This window comes from Dermacentor albipictus, chromosome 1 (genome assembly GCF_038994185.2).
Source record: "Dermacentor albipictus isolate Rhodes 1998 colony chromosome 1, USDA_Dalb.pri_finalv2, whole genome shotgun sequence".
Lineage (NCBI taxonomy): Eukaryota > Metazoa > Arthropoda > Arachnida > Ixodida > Ixodidae > Dermacentor > Dermacentor albipictus.
Genome location: NC_091821.1, coordinates 181,480,336 through 181,501,976, shown reverse-complemented (window position 1 = coordinate 181,501,976; position 21,641 = coordinate 181,480,336). Strand labels below are relative to the sequence as shown.

Genomic DNA, 21,641 nt, shown 5'->3' with positions numbered 1-21,641 from the left:
CGCGAAGACCCATGAGTTAACAGTGAAGATGGCGGCCCCACCTAGGTTATTCTTGGTTCGGCTAAGCTTATGCGTTGCTATGCTTCGAGACTCGGTCAAGTTTTCTACGTACTGTCGTCGTTAGCCCCCCAGAGAGCAATGAACAGGCAAACCGTCCGTCCGCATCTCCCATGGATTTCCGAACTTGCCGCTGATAGTTAACCATGACTCGGCGGCCCGGATCGTTTTTGTCGATGCGTCTGGTTTCACGCACGCTTTTGCTCGGTAACGCGAGCTCGTAACTCCGTATCTTCCACACCTCGCCGGCGTTACGCCGCCGCTTCACCGGCGCGATATTCGGGATTGGACCGAAATCGTTGCAACCGTTCTCAAGTAGCGGCGCGGCGGCTTTTGCGCCGCGCTTCCTGTTCTTCGGGAGTGACGCTCTTCTCCCCCAACTCTCTCGTGGTCGGAAAACCGGCTGTCGGCACGGCGGCGGAGTGGAGCTGCTTTTATAACCCCGTGGTCATGTCACGGCTTACATCCGCATCTGCCCATGCGCGGCGTCCGTGCGGCGCGGCGAGGCAAACCTATGGTGAAGCGGTGCCGACGCGCGCGATGACGTCATCGCTCGCCGACGTTTTGCTGCGCATTTTCGCCGACCTAACACCAGCTTAAACAACATCGCTGCTAAAAAAAAAGAAAAAAAAACGACGCAGTAGCTTGTGGTTATGGCACTGCCCTGCTGAGCTCGAGGGCGCGAGTTCGATATCAGCCGCAGTGGCTGCATTTCGATGGGACAAAATTCATGAACACGCGTGTATTTAGGTACGCGTTGCGCATTCCCAGGCAGTCTCCCCACTACGGCGGGCCTCATAATGCGATCATGTTTTGGTACATGAAACCCCAGAATTAATTTTCATTTTTTTTAAGAAGAAATATATGAAGCTTACCCTCCTTTTTTTTTCTCTCTTTTTTTCCCTTGTCTTTCTTTCGTGCGATGGCTTCGTGAATCGTTGTCACTGACAGCGTATGTATCTGTAAATCATTAAATGTGCGTTAAGGTTCTGTGGTCGCACCGCTCTCGCACCACAAATTTATGCGCTCGCGCATAAATTTCGATCATAGTGCTGAAGTAAAGCGAACCTGCCCGTGTAATCGGCAGCTGTGCATAGAACGTCTAACGAGACGCGAGCGTTCTGTCCGCGGGCCAAGTGCCGTCCGATGGTGAAGGCGATATTGGCTTCGGTCGCGCGAGATGCGAGCCGCGAGGGATGGGCGCGCCAGTCGTCGACGTATCATTTGCATGCGCGCGGTCCGGGGTTGGGCGGGTGCTTCTCACGTTTCCCCCTCGGCGTAGCTGCTGCTGTCCATCTGGCGGTGCGCGCGAGAACGGCGCCCGGGGACGTGGCTCGGCGGCGATCAATCACTGCCGGCCGGCTCCCCCGGCGACTGACGGCTACGCGGCGTTTTCACTCCAGATCGATGCGACTGTCCGAGGTGGCTGCCGCCGTGAAAGGCGCGGGACCCCGGTTCCCCGGATTCCCCGGCCGCAGCCAAGGTAAATAAGCGTCGCGCGTACCACGCTTTCTTTAGCGACACGGCGGCAAGCAAGACTTCGTCGCGGGCGACATCGTCGGCTGTCACTGCGCGGCTGAAGCGCGCCCAAGGAGCCCCGCCGGTTGTTCGCTCGTTGCGGGCGCCTCCTGCAGGAGCAAGAAGACTCCAACGGGCACGGCATTTCTGTTGCCGCTATTTTTCTTTCTCGTGTTTTGCAGAAAGAGAGAATAAGAAACGCACAAAATAATTGGATAAACATAAACGGACGCGCTGCGTTGCAAGTTTCCGAGCTATAGCGGCTGAGAGCCATGGAACTGTGACGCTCTTGCGGCCCAGTAAGCAGCTCGACGAGCTCTTGGACGCGATGCGCTTTAGACCGCAGCGAGAAGGGTGGTGGGGTGTCCGAAGGGACGCGCAAATCTCAATCAGGAGAGATCAATGAAGACAGTCAAGCTGGCCGCGGTGATACGGGGTCTACGCGGGGAGGCCAGTGAGGCGCAGACAACGGGGGAACAGCTCCATCTTGTCGGGCCTCAGGGCTTAGCAACGGTCTCCTTAACTAGCGCCATTGTCTTGGGGCCCTGACTCGTTAGTCTTTATTGATCGTTCTACCGCGTTCTCCCTTTGGCAAGAAAGAACGCTCTAAGGCGCCGAAGGCGGGTCGGTGGGCTGAGGTGATGAAACTAGTATCGCGAAGACACGCATATTGCGCGACAAAGGGATGCTTGATAAGTGATACCGTGTACTGCGAAACAATGGCATTTCCCTTTTTTTTTTTGCTTCCTAAAGTAAACATGCTTTTTGCTGTGTCGGTGGCTTGGTGACAGCTTCATTAACTTGAGTTGACGCCTGTAAGTGCTAGGAGCAATGGTTTCCAAGATTTTGCTTTCTTTTTGTAACTGTTGGGCTGCCCTTTTTTTGTAGCAAGGTAGGCCTTACTCCGACATAACTTCATTTGTGGCGCACGTGTGGCTTTGATGTCCTTCAATGGAAGGTGCACCTGCTTTGCGCTTCAAAACAATAAAACTACAAAAAGCTTAGACTGGTTACTTCACAGGGCTATGCGCGTGCCGTGTTCATAGCACTAAAGCGGCTCATTCCTGCAACGCATGCAAGCACGTTCCCTATTTGTAAAGTGCCACGACTCTTTATGCGTTACAGTCGAGTCCGTGATAAGATGTTGGGGCGTAAACACACCCTCAACGTGCAGTAGTAAGCACGTTTCTAGTTAGAACATCAGTCACACTATAGCTCCTACCACACATGACGCGTAGAAACGCCGAGTGTGAGGATCACGCGGTTTCACTGGATTTCATGCCACATTGGTAGGATAGAGCTGCGCTTGACAGGCAACTTCGGCCGTTACAGAAGGACTAACGTATTTTGGTGCGATAGAGAGGGCGACGCCACGGGTGCATGTCACTACCTGCGTGATGCTATAGTGAAAAGTTGGCAAGTAAATGGCAGCAAATTTCTCAACGCTTACCGAAACATGCATGTTTTCTTGCCTACGTGTGCCACGCATTCGCATACACACGCTCACTGCACGCTATGGCATACAAGGAATGTGCACTCTCCTGCACCACTGCTTCATCTGTAGGCCGGCGGTTACAGCATGAAAAATAAGCCCACTGACGCTTACTCTTTTGTCAATATACTACGTCCCATTGGGTTAAAAACATAAACTTTATTATACCAGTAATTCCTGGAAGCGTCGTCAAAGACTTTGCGGCAAGTCATGGGTGACGTAAACACAAGAACGAATAGACAAGCAAACGAAAAGGAATAAATGACGTTCTCACACCATTTCTGCGTCATACCATGTGTTGTCATTTTGATGAGTCGCAGGTCATCTCACAGCTTTTGAAATATGGGTCTGCACAGAGCACCAACTACCAACCTTAGCTCTGCCAACTTAGCCTTGTTTCTACTTTTTCTGTTTGTCTGCCACCCACAGCACCACAAACTCATAATATGAAGCAATATTTCTAAATGGAGGTGTAGAGGGAAAATCGCGATGATGAAGTGAGGGATCTATCGTTCCTGTTTTTAGAATACTTCAGCTTAGGGTCCTCCTGGACTTAAGTTGTCTGCAAAGTTTTGTTCTAATATATTTTGCACAAACAAGAAGTATTTGACTTGACTAATGAGCCTTTAGCTTGAGCACGCCGCGTTCGTTGCGGGAAAAGAGCCAGCGGACGCCATCCTTCAAACGTATTTGAACCACTCACAAATATATAAATAATTTTTTTAAAAGGCTCAGCGAAGAATGTGTACCGCGGTTTGCAATCTTGCTCTGTGTGTTGTTTACGTGAGCGCTTCCCTGAAGAAGACAGTGGTGCGTGCTCAAGGCCATAATACGGACAGCCAAGGTTTCATATCGGGAATTTCTGACTTGCCGGGAAAATATAGCTCCCCTGATAGACTTATTGTGTTTAAGGTACCGGTTATCTGAGTTATCGAACACGCCGTATAGTGGGGGTCTGCGATCTGGTTTTGACCAGCCCGATTGATTTAACGTGCGCGCAAACAAATTACACAATTATTCAGAATGCGGCCGCAAACGACTGGGCATCGAATCCGCAACTTTGTTCTCAGCACCTAGAATTAGCCCAGGCGATGTGACACAAGCCCAAACGTAACTAACGGGTTGCCGCAGCGTGCTGGATAAGCGCAGTGCACACTTCGAAGCATCCGGATAAGTCGGCGAAGGGGCAGAAACAGAGCCTAATGATTATTCGACGGCACGCAATACGCCAAGCAGATAGGAAGGCTAGACATTATCGCCACAGTGCAGGATCAAATAAGCGAGAACAGTGGCGCACGTACGTTTGTTTTTTGTATGGTTTAGGAATAAAATTTAACTTCTTTGAAATATTTATTCTGTATTTTATTGCGACAGCAATTATATGGACACTCTAGGCATATTTTAGCAGTAGCCGTGGCGTTCTGTGTAAAGTACAAGTGCAACCAGCCGTGGTTGCTCAGTGGCTATGGTGTTGGGCTGCTGAGCACGAGGTCGCGGGATCGAATCCCGGCCACGGCGGCCGCATTTCGATGAGGGCGAAATGCGAAAACACCCGTGTGCTTAGATTTAGGTGCACGTTAAAGAACCCCAGGTGGTCGAAATTTCCGGAGTCCTCCACTACGGCGTGCCTCATAATCAGAAAGTGGTTTTGGCACGTAAAACCCCATAATTAGTATTATTATTAAAGTACAAGTGCGAGGAGAACGAGCGACTTCCGTTGCTGTGGACGCGGGGGCAAAAGTGGGAAGGCGAGTCGAGAAGGGTGCACGGCTTGATTGGAAGTCACGTGATCGAGAGTGCGCGTGTCCTCCTCGCAGCGCCGTCGAGGCTGCGCATGGATGTTCGCGCGCCTGAGCGCATGCGCGCTCCTCGTGCCGTATGCCGAACGTTACCTACGGCGGGTGCCAGGGTTGGCTGGTGACATCATGCGCGATGTCTTCCCGCGCTCCTAGTGTTGGAGGTCGCACAAATTGATTTCGAGAGTCGCAGCACAGTTGAAATGCTCGAGTGAGCGGCAGCACGAAACGTTTCGCTCCCCGCTGTCACCTTTTCTTCTCCTGCAAGCGTTGTGACAGGGAGTGCTCGCGCTTATCGAGTGAGTTCAATTCATGTGTAGAGACTGCTGTTTACTGAGATTTTCTTTTACAAATGTTTCAGGCTTGTTATTCACCGCGCGACGATTCTGGCTGCATACACATAGAAATGTGCATTTTCACTAAAGCTCGTAACATCCCAAGGCGTATAACGCGAGGCTTTAGCCCTCCGCGACGCACTAGCACAGTGGCCTGTCTCATTGCATTGCTGCGCGTGCGTCAAGCTACATAACATGCTCCCACTATTTGGTCTCTTCAACGGAACAGCTGTAAGGCAATTGTTAGGACATTCCGCTCGTAATTAATATAACGAGATAAATAAAACAACGAGATAACGAGATTTTCTTGAATAAAAAATGAAGAGGTTTCCCTGGCGCCACGCCTGGCATGCTACTTCAGGTGGGTGCTATGATAAATGAAATGGTACACACAGAACGCGCGACACTTACAACACACATGACACGCCATACAGAATGAAAGTGTCTCGTTGAAATGAATGTGGCAAACTCGTTTATCAAATTGTATTATTCCAACTCCTGTTTAGGCTCCTCTGCTGCACTGCGCATATTATTTAGTACACCTCGACCACCGGTAGCGCATTTTAACCGTATACCGTGCACGGCCATATTATACGCCTTCTCATCATGCGATTCATGTGTGCAGGAAGGCCAGAAGCTCGTCTCAAAATTAACATTTAAATGCCAGCTCTCTCGCGGACTTCTAAGTAGCCTTCATCACCCTGCGTTATAAACAACCGCACTCAATGAAATCCACCACGAGATGGGGTAAAGAGCGGGCGAGTTTTAGCGGAACATAACAGTATACTTACACCCGCTTGGTATCGGGCAAAAGACTGCGAAAATGGCCATTCGAGGACGTGCACCTGCGCACCCTCGTACAGGCCGCGGGAGCTCTTCTCGGCATCCGAAGCAAAGGAGAAAGATCAAAAAGAACCAGCGTGGTGCAATGAGGCACCCTGTATATGGAAGAGCTAGAATTACGTGCAAAGCACAGATCCACACTTTCACGTACACGTAGTTCAGTGCAGGGCCTCTTCAAGACAACCATTATCCTACCCAACTCCTGTAAAAAGCAATTTGTGCATGGCAGTCTTGCATGCGCGCTGTTGTTTTGTACCCCCTTCCCCCTGCCCTTCCGCTGGGCAGGAGGTAAATAAATAAACACCTTCACTCAGTCCCTGGCGAGTTGGGGAGCTGTTCAATTATCGAGCCGCTGCGTCTGAAAGTGGCCAAGGCAAGCACGCACTGCAGGCCTCTTTTGTCTGCTCTTCCTTTACTGCGGCCTGTTATTGTCCGCCGTTTTATTATTCGTTCCTCTTTCATCGTTCTTTTGCTCCGCAGATATTGTTATCCACATCGTCCAGCAGCCGGTATGTGTCGCGAAACGCTCCGTGCAGGCACAGCTATTAGCGGTGGCCGTGTCCTGCCTGCTTGCGCTTCACCGCGCTCTCTGCGTCTTCTTTCTTTCTTTTTTCTAACGTATTTCTTCCCTTCTTTCGAGGCGCGTATTGACCAGCGGCAGCTTGCCCTTCCTGCTTTACGCCGCGTACGTGACTTGCAGCTCAGTGGCGTCGAGTAAATGGCGCTCTTGTCAAACAGCGCATGCGAACAAGCGATGCGATGGCCCCGCCGCGGGAGGAGAGGTACCGCCAAAGCACTCGAGGTAACGCAAACAGAAAATAGCGCAAACTCGCGTAAGAGGCGCAGAAGCGCAGTGCGGGAACGTAAAGCAAGCCAAGGGTTTGGTGGTGGCGTTCGTTCGTGCAGCGAAAAATCTCGCCCGCGTGAAATTATACTGGACCAGCATGACATACTGCGACCGCTATTCATATGGCTACCGAGAGTGACTGCAGGTCTTACAGTATAGGAGCTGCGCAGAGAGCCTGAAATGGATGCCTGCAACAACAAGAAAGAAAGAAAGAAAGAAAGAAAGAAAGGAAGGAAGAAAGAAAGAAAGAAAGAAAGAAAGAAAGAAAGAAAGAAAGAAAGAAAGAAGGAAAGAAAGAAAGAAAGAAAGAAAGAAAGAAAGAAAGAAAGAAAGAAAGAAAGTAAGTAAGAAAGAAAGAAAGAAAGAAAGAAAGAAAGAAAGAAAGAAAGAAAGAAAGAAAGAAAGGAGAAATCACCGCCCAAGCACTCCGTACAGATGGTTAACCAGCGAAGCTGAAACTTGCGGCCCCGATGTTTACCACTGGGTTAATCCCGACGGTTCATTAAACGACGGCTTGGTAGGCTGCCGGATCCTCGGTACGCAGTCGCTGCTTGCGCTCAGCTGCACGAGCTTGTTCTTGTACACGGGTTGTCGTATCACGATGGCGTAGACGAGCTCGTTCCCGGTTCTGCTCCCGGCGTTGCTGATCGAAAGCTGTTTGTTCCTAAGGAGTACGGATGACGCGTGGCCTACCCATCTTGGAGCCCTAGAGAAACTGCTGCGCGCGCCCTCAGCTGCGAAGGAGAGCAATGACGTTACTACTGGCGCAGCCAATCGCCTCTATTCGCTTTTGTTTTTTCGCGCATGTGCGTGGGGTTGCGCCAGAGGAATTTTCGATGCACAGGCGACAGACGGACGGGCGGACGGACGGACGAATCGGCTAGCCATATACTGCTTTGCTGTAAAATATACTCGCGAAGCAACAAAGGAAAAGGTAGAGAAGTATAAAAATTCAGCGTTAAAGCGAAGCCTGGCCGATTAAGCTTCCTTCGCCTAATTTTCCAGGTTTCGCGTGGCTGCCTCATTGCTGGGCGCTGCGTGGTATGTACTGTTGTCAGGGTCGTTATTTCGGCGTGTACATTTGTGGAAATAGAGACGAATGTTATATGAAAGTACCAGCGAAATGGCGTTTACAACCTTTGTGCGCTGATCAAGTATGCGCAGGTCTGTGTTACAAACTATAACTCCCTACATAAAACCTGGACATATGATGTCGGCTGATAGGCATCCCTAAAGCAGACCGATCTGTTAATGGAATGGTGAATTACATTTAACGTACCCATAGATTTACTTATTTTCTATGATTTAGCCACTCACTATGGGCCGTTGGCTGTATGCCTGTTCTTGGCCAATCCTACAGAATGGGCACCTTCCCACTGCGATTCCTACATTAAACTTCAACATTTCATGTCGGCACACAGATATCTCTAAAACACAAATTGGCTGATGTAACGGTGAATTATATTTAACAGGTTCTTTTAGTTACTTTTTCATTATTTAGTCATTCGGCATGTGCCACTGCGGGTGTACCCGTTCTTGGCCAATCCTCCAGAATGGGTGTGTCCCACTGGGACACAAGGGGTACAAGATCCCTTAATGTTGCTTGATACGTGTCGTACTTTTTTTATCCACGCACCTGTCATCGACATTCTTCCTTCAAGAAGCATCATACATCGCCTTCGTCCATGTGACATAGTTGCGTAGACGTATCACATTGTGCGTCCGTCTCAATTGCAGTTTGCGTTTCGGCAGAGCTTGTGAACGAGGCAGTACATAAACATAAAAAATTACCTGTCAATAAAGTTGCGACCTTTGAGGGGGATAATCATTCCACGCGATTGCTTGTTGCATGGGATAAAAGTAAACAAAAATGTATGCATCTCCGTTCGTTATAAACCATTTTCGCTTCACTAAAGCTTCTCTTGGCATAAATTCCAGCTTGTGAATTGGATCTGAATATTTTTATGCAGCGAGAGCTTTAGTCCTCCGAAGCTTCGGTGCGATATATACTAATTGCTGCCGTTGGAGTGTTTCAGCGGCAGTAGAAGCACAATAAAAATTTAATAAGTTGCGGAAGACAATTTATAGCACTTGTTTTATTGAGAATCTGCATGGGGGAAGGCGGGGGAGGGGCGGATGCTGAGAGTGGCACATCAAAGTCGTACGTGTTGCGCGCGTGTTCCACTTTCATGGGATTTAGGTAGCAATCTTCTACGAACAGCAGCGTTTAATACTGCCGAATCATTAAAAAGTTGAGCTGCCGGCTTTACACGCACGCACGCACGCAGTACAAAAACAGCGCGCTAGCAGCTTTTCAGTTCGCATCGCTTTTACGTTAAATTTTAAAAACTGGAAGTGCCCTTCGAGCTTTCCTGATTTCGTACTTTTAAATGATGAGGTCAGGAATGAGAACAATGTAAACAAAAATAGTTTGTTTACCCAGGGCCCACAGAGGGAACGCTCAATCGGGTGTGCTGAAATTGGAGGGTTTATTAAAAGAGCGCTGCGCGTCCGCCAACTTGGTCGTGAGCGGCAAGGCCAACACTCCGAGCGCTAATCATGTACACGTGATAAGTACGTAAGAAAGTGTGCGGGAAAATGGCCAGCGCAGTTAATCAGTATACTTATATGTACCAGACGCTGAAGCTATCTAAGGTAAGACACTACATGCCACGTACCAATTTTACTTGGTAGGCTACTAAATATCCACATTCCAGAACCATCTGAGTAGAGTGAAAACACTTGCAATACTGTTCGGAGGCCAGTTCTGGGAAGAAAAATGGTTGTCTTGTACCGGATCTAGTTGCTGCTTTTTATTTAGTGCGAAGTTAGCTGCAGAGCAAAGCCTGCCGCCTCGTCCATCGTGGTCATACCAAGGCTTTCGCACATGGCCATCATAAAGAGAAACGACGGGGTGCTTTTTTTGGCCTCACGCGAGGATACCACGGTAATGGTGTGTTTAATGAGTCGAGTACTTAACGAGGTGAAGGACCTGCAACCATGTCAACTCCTGTTGAAGTATCTTCAAAATTATTTTGAGAAAGCGTGCACAATACAACATAGAATTATTCAGGTTTCATTACTGAATGCTATTTTGTAAAAGTATTTGTGAAATTCCGGAATACTTTGCAAGTGCATTTAAAATACAGTAAGTTGAATCGAGTACTGATTTCAGATACGGTACATGTCTGTTGGTAAGTTACCGCACACAGAAGGCAGAAAATGCGGATTGTGCTTTCACCTGCGGCAAATTATCTTTTTGTCCACGTTCATTTGACTTTGCCTTATTATTTCTAAATCGCATTTATGCATGACAATGAACTTCCTCTATGCTTTATCTGGCTTTAGTATCGGTTACTTTGTATCTTCAGCATTTGCGTCTTGTTCTGACAACTAAGATTTCGTTGCTGGAAAAGTTCAACTCTTTGCTGTTCGGAAAATGTGAGCTGCCAATTTAACCTGACTTTAAACATTATATTAGCGTACCTTTAAATATCTGCAGTTGTCTTTTCGCCTTAACGCACAACAAAAGTGTACGAAAACATTTTCGAGGAAGGGGACAGTTATAGAATGACAGACAGCCAACGATCATTTTGCTGTGATCTTCGCACTAACGTTTGCTAAACGTTCCTGGTTGCATATTTCGAACATATTTTCTTTCTTTTCAGTACATCGCGTGCTGCGCTTTGTCGTATGCGCAATGTTCGGTCAAATTTACTAGAATAGAATAAAAGTTTTGCGAAAGGGAAAATTGTCATCTATCCAAGTGCAACACCAAGCTAAAAAGAAAACCCGCATGGGTTTCTTAGAATGAAAGCCCCGCAGTTGACGGGAAAATTCGCGCTAGTACGGGATTTATAGCTTCATGCTACGTTTGGATGGATGACAATTTTCCCTTTCGTGACACTTCCCTCACCTTGCAAGATTCCGCAGAACTGAGTTGCCGAATAGCAGTTTTCATCGCTGGCATCTTACTCAAAGCTTCAGTGAGCTTGGCAAGGCCTTGGCACTTACCTATATGCAGTGGCGCCGAAACCACCGGCCACACGTGCATGTGTTCGTGCACGTGTCCATGCATGGTCCCAGCTGTGTGCACAAGACATCCCCGTATATAGCAAGCGTTTGCTGATGCGACATTGCTCGCGATTTCAGATATTGTGCTTTATTCCACTTTCTTTATGTATACTTTTTGATTACATTCGCTACACTTTCACTTTAATCAACACGATTAACGTAACCTATCTTTCCTTTATCCTGTCACGTTATTCCGGTAAATATTGCGAAGACGTCGACGATGCGCAGGTGCTGTGAAGTTAGAAAAGTCTGGTTTTTGCCTCACAAGGAGATCTTTTCATTCTCGCGGCGCCATCATATCACAACAATGAATGCGCGCCACCCACACGTTGTTGTTTTTATTACGTTCCTATTGCCTCGGCCAAGGGCAGCAACAGTTTGCACATTTCGTTGCGAAAAAAAAAATAGGGCTTAGCGCAAATTTTTTGTACCCATCCGGTGTGGCTGCAGCATAAATAAGCATATTATCCACGCCTCGTTGATCGCACGCGAACCTTCGCTGCAAGAGGGATACGCATTTCCTATATTTATAATTTAGTCAGGTCACGCGTAACCAAATCAGTGCCCCAGGCTAATTTCGGCAATGCCTCTAATGTAACCGACATTCTTCGCAATCTTGCACAGGTCAGGAGTCTACCACAAACTCCTCCTCCTCCACCCTTTCTCCCCCACTTTGTTGGTCTGGAGAGTTTTTCAGGCGCTGCTGGTTTTTCTGCATGTCGCGCTTACCACATGCGACGCGCAACCTTTGTTCGGTACTCTTTGTCGTCCGGTGTGCCTCGCTGATCATGCATGCACCGCTTACGCAGCTCCAGCTTCACTTTTGCATTTCAGTACTAAGCTTGCGCCGCGCGAAATAGACAGGACATGAAAGAACATAAAGGGACATAGACAGGCGCTCGATAGCTCGCCGTGAATAATTCTTTCCAGTGGACAAAAATGAGTGCTTTTACGTTGTTTTTCTTGCGAAGATGACAAAGACAGTAGGCTAGAAGTAGTTGCAAATAGCTTGGCGAGGCCGATGACCCTTACAAGGCACGACTAAAACACTTTGCATAAAGAAATATGTGCACACAGAATACAAGTTCTGAAGATATATTGAGAAGTATAAGAAGCAAATACACATCGCATTAAAAGAAGGACGTACATTCCGGTTTCTACTGAAGGAAAACACGCGATAGCCACTCAAAAATATAATCATGTAAGAAAAGGCATAGCTCAGATTTTCAGCAGCTCATTGGTGCATATAACAGTGACAGGCGTGCAGCAGTACAATTCCAAATTATATAAGTAATCATACACTAGAGTTAGAAGCGGTCACATGTGTGCGAAAGGCAAATGAAGCTTCTTCGGTTGGTTTCTGTGCTGCTTGTCAGAAAGTTAGTCTTTGATGACGGTATGCACTACACCTGCAATGAGACATTCTTGGCCCGCGGCAAAGCATCACCTGCGCGTTTCGCTCCACGAAAGCGCTGCTGACGTTCTTGCGGGCCTTAAGGAATCTGTAAATATATTTAGTGTGCGTGCGTGCGCGCCCGCGCACGAAAGAGAACATATTTTTGATGCGTGACTCTTTATCTTCGATTTGTCCAAATATTTCTTTGCCGATGTCGATGGCTCAGAGGAACTAAGTACATTCACGGGCTTCGTTGTCGCTGGCTCCTGGTGACTCGCAATACCACGTGCAGCTTACTGCATCGGACGTGTCTCATAGAATGGGGCCGTTGCGCACGTCGAGGATGCATTTATCTCATGCGTGGAAGCAGCCTATACGCACCTCCTTTTCTCCCCGTACGCCGTCGGCCCTGGCCGCCACCTGCTGCATGGAATTGGGATGTGCGAAAGAGCGATGTAACAGCAGCGCAGGACCGAGAGAAAGTGCCACGATGCCGGCACAGCGCCATAATGTACCTTTGGATTAGGACTGAAAGGGTACGGACAATATACGACGGGAAACGCAATAAACGGCACCATGCGCACTCGCACGCATTTGTCGTCGCGGCCACGAAAGGATCCCCCGGAGAATCACCAGAGCTGGCGAGCCCTCCGAGTCGCTTGAAGAATAGCTGCATATGTCAACTTGTAGTGTCACGCGATGTGTCAACCTGCAGGTTATTCATTGTATCATCGCAAACGTGCAGCATGGCTGTCAACTCATTCATTTTACGCAGTTCCTCTCATCACTTCGAGCAGGCAAGGAGCAGGAGAGCAATGGCTAATCACGATGAGCGAGCGCCGCTGCGCGAACAGTGCCGCTTTTGTCACCGTCTCTCTCACTCACTCTCTCTCTCTCTAAGTTCTTTGTAAGCAGGTCACGGCACTGCGACACCAACACTCACAGCGCCGTGGTGCAGCCATGAGAAGGTGCCGCAAACAGGTGCTGCTTTTTACGAGCTCTTTCGGCTGTATCATCAGTGGGCATTCGCGCAAACGAAACATCCTTGTGAGAAAGCCGGGTTTGCACGGGCAGACCTTATTCCATTACACCACAGGAAAGCACTCCCGTTCCCTTTGTTCAAAGATTTTAAGGGAAGCGCAGGCCTTAGTCGTGTACCGCCTTTTGCCTTCCTTCCTGTAATTTGTAGACTATAAAGTGAAAGAAAGTAATTCATCAAGTGAGACTTGTGGGAAGATAGCAACGCTGTGGGAGGCTTATCAGCAATATCTTTGGTCTATAAGGAATGGTAGGATATATACGTATATTTTTGTCGGGCCTCACTTGAGCACCGGCAGGCTTGTCAGGTAGTTTTAAGAATTGAATTTTTCAAGCTGTCATCCCAAGGGCCCAGACGAAAAGCAAACAAAAGTCGGAAATGCAAACACTGTCATTTTCTCTCAGTTTCAGCGATATTCTTTCTGGAATACAAGCATTAATTTTGCACAACTCATTCCCACGTGAATACGAGTGGGAACGACCACTACGACGTATTCATTATGAATATGCTTTAATAATAACATTTTACGAATCCTACTAATTGAAAGACTCTGCACCATGGATGCATCCTTCACCAGCTTAAGAGCAAGTCGAAGTAAGGTCGCCTAATCGTGTGGGACAGTCACAATTTAGAAAACTTCGTGTTAGCTGATATTTACTTATTTCTATATCAATCAGATTCCGAAGTTTTCATGAAACCGTAAAAAATGTAGGTTCCTCCACGCATTATATCCTGTTATATATATTATAGCTGCAAGTATCGTTGGAGGACTATTGAGCTTCCTGTTTTGCGTCTTGTAGAAAGCAATATAATAGCCGCCGTTGTGGTGTTGCATTGCCAGCGCATTGAATGACGACGCTTTCGGCGTTGAGACTCAATAATCTGAAATGGCTTCTCTTCACGTGTATGTATGTGTTTGTGTGCGTGTTCATATGTGTGTGCGCCTTTGTTTTCATTACAGCACGCACCTCGCTCTCTTTCTGCGATGTATATAGGCATCATTCGGATTCTGATGCAAAATTTTACATCGCACGATGGCATTGAAACCGTCGTGACATGTACCGCACAAGCAAGTGTTGATGTCGAAAAAAAAGCAAATTCTGCTGCCGAATGCCAGAGCCTCATACAGTTTTTATTGGATTTCGAAGCTACTTTGAACACTAAATGAACAGAGGGAGAGAGAGAGAGAAGAAATGGGAAAGACAGGGAAGGAAAATACGGTTTACTACCACCCTGGGGATCTGGGTATAGGGACGATAAAAATATAACTTACAATTTGATTAGTACCTATGGGCCCCACTTCTGGTTTCTAGTCCTTGATTCGTAATCACTGATCTCTATTTATTGTCCCTAATGATTGACCTAGGTGTGCGCCGCACTCCTTGATGGGTTTTAGTGTTCCATACGTGCGATTTGCATTCGCCTGACGACTTCCTGACGAGCTTCGGCCTCAGCGTGGAACTCCGTGGACATTGTTTTGCTGATACGACAAAGCATCATCCTGCCTGTTACTGTCACCACCAGGACGGTGCCACACATACCCTCGTTTCCGTTCACGCCTGTCCAGTCCGATTTCATAGCCATAACGAATATATATATCATGGGGTTTTACGTGCCAAAACCACTTTCTGATTATGAGGCACGCCGTAGTACAGGACTCCGGAAATTTCGACCACCTGGGATTCTTTAACGTGCAGCTAAATCTAAGTTCATCTCTATAGCGTGTGTTTGAGAGAAATCGGTAACGTTTCTGGAGAGCTTGGCCCTGTGCTTAACGGTGCGTGTCATCTTCTGGATGTACGCTTCGATAGACAGGGGCCGCCCTGATGTGTTCTTGGTTACGAGGGGCCCGGGTGTTAGTCTATACGGATGCCCATCCTTTTGTTGGGCATCCCAGACATTGTAGAATTAGTCTTCCTGTGGAGGTAAGTGCTCTGACTGGTTAGGTGCGCATCAATTATTTCTTGTGAAGCGTTGTGGTTGTTCAAACCCTCGAGTCAAGATATTTAGACTTAGGAAGAAGAAAACGCATATAAATTAAGAAAGCAAGACGCGTATAGATCTGAAGTTAATGGTATGTCGTCGCTACTAATCACTGGAAGGCCTGTAAAAATATATAGCTGAGTGTAATTGGATCTGGAGGAAAATCCCACCGCTGTCCACCAGTTATTGCATCTTGCCATTGAGTGCGGGAGTTGGCCGACGTTGAGGAGGATATTGAGATGGAAACTGGAGGTTCATTTACATTATTTACAGTAAAAACATAATGTAATTAACGGTCATAAAGTGGCCGGCAGCAAATCGGACGCTGCGGCCCGTGGCAAGAAGCCCGAAAAGGATGAATGGATGAATGCTGATCTGTGCTCCCTGTCTCTGGCTTTTAACCCCTTCAGTGTCTCGGGGTCAAGTCATTTTTGGCGAATAGTCGAGCCCGCTCAGGTGTCTTCATTTTCCCCCAATGGTAAGCGCCCGTGCAAGTGCCGTCACAATCGGCGGATGGGAGTTGCTCCAAGGGCTCCACTGTAGGACGGGTGACTTGCCACCGGTGTTGCCTCATGGCTTGCAAGTGCCGTCACAATCGGTGGATGGGGGTTGCTCCAAGGGCTCCACTGTAGGACGGGGGACTTGCCACCGGCGTTGCCTCATGGCTTGCAAGTGCCGTCACAATCGGCGGATGGGGGTTGTTTTCAAGCGACCTTTCAGAGCTGCAAAACAACTTCGCTCGGGACCCAGATTACCTGAAACTGTGCCCGGCTCCCGTTGCACTTTCGGGAAGAGTCAAGCAGGGGGACAATAGCTCCACGTGCGGTGCACGAGGTGGGGGTCGCCAACCAGGGTTGCCAGGTCCAAAATGTGAAAAGTAGCCAAAATATCTCAGAAAGCAGCCAGAAAAGTAGCCAACCTTGGCCACACACAGAAATGTAGCCAAAAAAGTAGCCACGTTATGGAAAAACCTTGCGTTTTCATTTATTATGCAACTCTGAAGACATTATCACAGCCAACACTTAAAGCTGCTTTTAGTAATGTAGGAACATGCAAAAAATATTATGAAACGTGTATAAATTACTACAGCTAAGAGCGCTTTGATCAGCATGTAATATGACTAGAATATTATCACAAATCATAATCACAGCTCCATTCAGGTGTAAATGTTTGAGTTAATCTTGGCACGCATTTCTCGAAGAATGTCAAAGCTTGAGGCATCCTCGAGTGATCGCTTTCGAGATTATTTACGTGCGATTTTGCGTCTTGGCATAGGACGCGTCGCAGGCCTTTTGTTACGCTCTGCAAAGTGAGATGCCCAGTCGTGTGAAATCTCGCAAAACTGATCGAATTCCCGAATACAGCTGTATATTTTCAAGCTGGGAACACATAAATGGACCGACTGCGCCGAGAACACGCCGGCCAGACCGGCCGCTGACATGCTGGTAGCATGTTTACGTTTATCCCGCGACCAGCTGTCCAAGTGTTCAGTTTTGCAAACTGTGGGCAGCTTCGGGTTGTCTTAGGATCCCACCTGACGTAGACGTCCCATCAGGACCGGCACTAGCTGGCTGCCGTCTGGCTGCCAGCGGGCTGCCGGAACTCCGAAAATCGAAGCCCAATGGGCGGAAGGCCTGACGCGGAACGTCAATGCGAAGATGGAACACGCTGTCACGTCACCAGTGCGAAATCCTTTGCATGAAATGAAAGCGCCCGAGTCAGATTGACGATGATAATGGACCAGCTTGAAAAGATTTGAAGTGTCGTCGTCGTGGGTTGGCCTAAATATTTGCTAATGATGCTGCATAATATGAGCTACACAACTTTCTATCCAATTTTTACAATGGTCAAGCTATTTCAAAAGTAGCCAAAAAAGTAGCCAAGTAGCCAAGGCATTTTTTTCCCCGCCAACAGCCTCAAAAAGTAGCCAAATCTGGCAACCCTGTCGCCAACTTGTCTGGACGTGCGGCGCTTCGGGTGCGAGTCGTCAACTTGTTTGACAGGTCCCGGAACGTGTTAGACGCGCTTCTGCGCACCTTAATTGGGTGCAACGGCGATTGGATGTGGTCTGGTGAACTCGAGTGATGGCAGGAAAAGGGTCCGTATCTAACAGTCTGCTAGATTTCAGTGGCTTTACATCTCTTTCTTTAAGTCTCTGCCCAATACAGACGCTTCAGCATATAAACTTGTCGAGAGACCTTTACAAAGACAAGCCAAAGCAGAAAAAAAAAAACAATTACACCAGCCAGAAACTTGAGGCTCGTTCGTCTCAAGGAACAAGAAGAAAATTAAGGCTCCGCTGGATCGTTTGCATGACGCCACGCGATGGTATCGATACATCAATGCATTGCATACCACAATGGCGTACATCAAGCTTGAGCCTTCGCACATTACCGCAGCTCTTGTGCCGTGGACTGACGCACGTTCGGCGCAGTCGTCGAGCACTTGTTGCTCGCCTGGAAGCGCGGTGGCGTGCGCTCCTCCGAGCCGCGTCGCGTCTCTTTCGCGCCTCGCATCACCGGAAGCTGTTCGCGGCTGCTTCCACTCGGCACAGCTCGTCAAGCATGAGCGCGCTTCCGAAATCGAAGTGCGTGTTCCTGTCCGGGGCTGTTTTACGTCGCCCGTGGGCCGCGCCGCGCCATCCAGCGGCGGACGCAAGGACGGCGTTTTTTTCTGCTCTCCCCAACGCTTACCTTGTGAAGATGAGGCGAAGCAGCAGCAACACTTCCGCCCGTTCCCCTTACTGTGAAAAAGAAATACTTTTCTGAGCGTGCTTGCTACAGGAAGAAACTTGCGAAGCAGCCAAGATGCTGGTTCGCAACTCGCTCGGAGGAGAGGCACGGAGAAGCGTAGCTGCCGACGCGCGCCGTCGGCCCGGCGATTCCTCATGTAAATAATTAATTTTTGCTTCGGGCTCAAAATTTATTCCAGGAAAAGAAATACATACATGCAGGCGTCACTTCTTTTTTACTCGTCGTTTCCTGTCGATTCAGTCATGCGGAGCCTATTATTTTCATTCTCTCTTTTTTTTTAGTGACGTTAAGCAAATGGTGCGTGAAATAAGCTGCAAGAAAGGTGGTTGCTCGCTACGGATGCAGTCGCTGATGAGCTCGTAGCCTGGAGGAAAGAGCCTCTAACTGGGACTGCACAAAGGTTGGTTCGAACCCGAGCTTGACCTAGTGGTCCGTCATTTCATTCTGCTTCCTTTCCCTGCCTTTGATGTATTGTTTGATAATCGGAGACGAATTATGCCTTCCGCAACTTTGCGAGAAACTCGTACGAGATCGACGACCGTCGGCGAGAGTTGAAGAGACGCATTTTTAAACAAGGTTAACGCCGCCTCGGAAAATTTTGTGAACGCGTTTCAGTGGTAATCGTAGATTACAAAAATATACGAAAGTGTAATCAGTCCTGACCAGTGCGGCGTCAATGCAGCGAGCGGAGCTGTCGCACCATGAATAAAACCAGTGTCATAGCTTTCATAGGTCTAAAAAAAAGAAAAAAGAAAACAGACGTACGAACACCACTACGCAAGGATTCCACGAAGCAGTCTGTGTGCATGCTGCGATGCGAAATTTGCCAGGTCGTTCCTTACTCCTCTTTTCCCGGTATATATTGTGAGGGATTACCTAAAACCACCACCCTCTTGGAGCCCCCTTGCATGTTTCAAATTGCAATTTCCTTCTTTCCTTCCCTCCTCTCTCTCCCTGTGATCTTTGCTCTCCCCTTTCCCATTCCCCCGGTGTAGAGTAGCCAACCGGACGTTATTCTGGTTAACCTCCCTGCCTTCTTCTTTTCTCTTTCCTCCTCCTCCTCCTCCTGGTTCTCCCTGTTCTGACGTCAATGGCAGCGCTTACAACGCACGGCACCTGTTTTGACTTTAATTAATCCGCACCAAAGTCCACTAGATATACGTAGACTGCCTGCATCATTGCGGGAATACTAAAAAAAAAAATTTAAAGTTCACAGTGCATGGCGTTATTGTGGAGTGGTCAAGATCCACCTATAATGTTTATAAGTTCTCGGTGTAACTTGCCCACCTGATGCATGCGATTCCATTAAGACATCGCACAGTCGTACTAACACTTCCGTTGCCAAGCAAGTATAGCAAAAAAAAAAAAAGCAGTCAGCGCCGCGATTGCTTGTCGGCATCTATACTTGACTTTACTATTGTGACGTAATGGCGACCACCTCGTTCTCTTTATAAATCTAGCCCATTCTCTGGGGCTGAGTGTAGGGATACTATTGGAAATTGCCTTTGCAGATTTTGTTGTATCTAGTATACCGAAAGAAGCGAATGGATCTGTAATTTTGACATGGTTTAACGTGTATTGCCTTAATAGTTAACATTATTTTGCCATGTCTGCAGGGCCTCTGACACCTTCGAAGTCTTGAGCCATTGCTTATAAGGCATTGCATGAGGCACTGCGTTGCAAACCGAACTTAATTAATTACGTTCTTACGGTGCAGGCTAACCGTTAGCTTTGCCGTGCTTCTCTGTGATACCAATCAGAAACGGGAGTATATTTGGGACCATGCAATAATGAGGCTGAAATTTGTTGGTCACACGGCCGCAGATATGCGTAGAAGTTTGGCAGAGAAGACAAGTGATGGGTTGGGGCCCGCACTCACTGCGAGAGGAGGGGGCCTGGGAGTGAGTGGAGAGAAGAGAGAGCAAGAGTTATGGGGTGGGTGGGCGTAGCGCGGAGGCACCAAATTGCCGTTACGATAATGGCGACCGTCACTAATGCAGAGTATTCTAACAACAACAAAGAAAATAATCCCAGCAAAATGAAATGCGAAGAATAGAACCCGTGCCTCCGAAGCAGCACAACGGTAAGAACGGGGGGCTGAGGAATTGCCTGCTGCGAAGAATAATTAGCCAGGAGGGGAAACGTTCGGGGTGGTGGTTAGTTGTGCGGCTTCGTTGGGAAGGGGGGGGGGGGGCATCCCATTTTTACGCTCTCCGAGCCCTGCAACCTGGCAGCTGGAGCGTCTGCATTTTTCCCCATCGTTATTTGCGCACTTACCTTCGCTGCCCGCTTCGCTTCGTAAACGCGAAGCGGCGCTCGCAAGTTGCACTTGAACCTATGCGTGTGCTTTTTCCCTGGCTACTGTTGATTCTGGAATGTTGGACCGCTCTCTCGGGGCGTTACCTGGCGCCATATTAAAAGAAGGATGTTCCAGTCTAGTATGTAGGCGACTGCGTTGTCTGGCTGAAGATTAGTCAGCGTATTAGCTTGAGCGACGCTCGGTCCAGCGGAAAGGAAAGCTCGCGGTTTAGTTGCAGGGTTCTTTTTTTTTTCTTTTTTGGCCAGGGCTTGCGTGCCGGCGGGTGATGTGTGGCAACGCGGACATTATAATTTGCTGAGATTAACGTGCTCACGCGGTGAAAACCAACAGCCCATGTGTCTGACGAAGACGCAGAGTGAAAATATAGTTGCTGGGCTTGGGTGGCTCTCATTAAGGGAGCCATTGAAGCGACCCGTAGGCAAACAGGCAGAAATTAGACTAACGAGAAGCGCGCTATAGAAGAATATGCAAAAGCCGGCACAATAGTATTTCTTCGTCTCATTAGTTCCGACGTTCAGGTGAAAATCGTCAACAAAAATGAATATGCACTGGGGTTGCGGTCATGTTTAATAGCGACGATACCCATACAGAAGAACGTTATATGCTGCTTTGGACCGCAGTTTGAAAGAAGCTGATGCTGAGGTTCTCTGGCAAGAAACCGTACGCGAGCGCCAAGGAGCTTCTGCTTGTTTGGCGTACAGGAAGCGACAGGCGTATACAGTTTGCCTCAGTCCCTGCAATGGACACGTCGGAAAACACCTCGGCACGTTGACAGAATAGTCGTGAAGCCCTCCGTGTCTCTGTGGAGGAGATTCCGTAATGCTGAATCTGAAAAGGTTTTCACAAAGAATAGTAAACAAGTGTAGAAGGACGTGCAAAGAGCAACTGCCAAATATGTGCGTTAATACGGGGCAGATGCTCACAACTCCACTGATTATTTTTCTTTTATTCACTGTTACATGTGCCAACAATGTCAAAAGTCGTGACATACCAATACACGGAATTAGCCCACATACATGCACAAGAGTAGGCGTTAATTGAAGATCTTAAATGTAGACGTTATCTCAATATAAATGGAGTTGATTGCCCTGTCAAACATTATTCTCAAAGCAAACTTGTTGCACCCTACGATCAAGTACAGATGTCGTATGCGTACAGCGATCATTTTTTTCAAACAGCGTAGACCGG

General features: G+C 48.1%; 1 protein-coding gene across 1 annotated transcript in view; it reads left to right on the top strand.

The window, feature by feature from the left end:
- The first annotated feature begins 1,239 nt into the window (after positions 1-1,239).
- cac (calcium voltage-gated channel subunit cacophony) overlaps positions 1,240-21,641 on the top strand; it is a 618,385-nt gene continuing 597,983 nt past the window's right edge. The window contains exon 1 of the mRNA XM_070530231.1: positions 1,240-1,540. Within this exon, the coding sequence (XP_070386332.1) occupies positions 1,254-1,540 (287 nt within the window). The 5' untranslated portion in view covers positions 1,240-1,253. The remainder of the gene's footprint in view (positions 1,541-21,641) is intronic.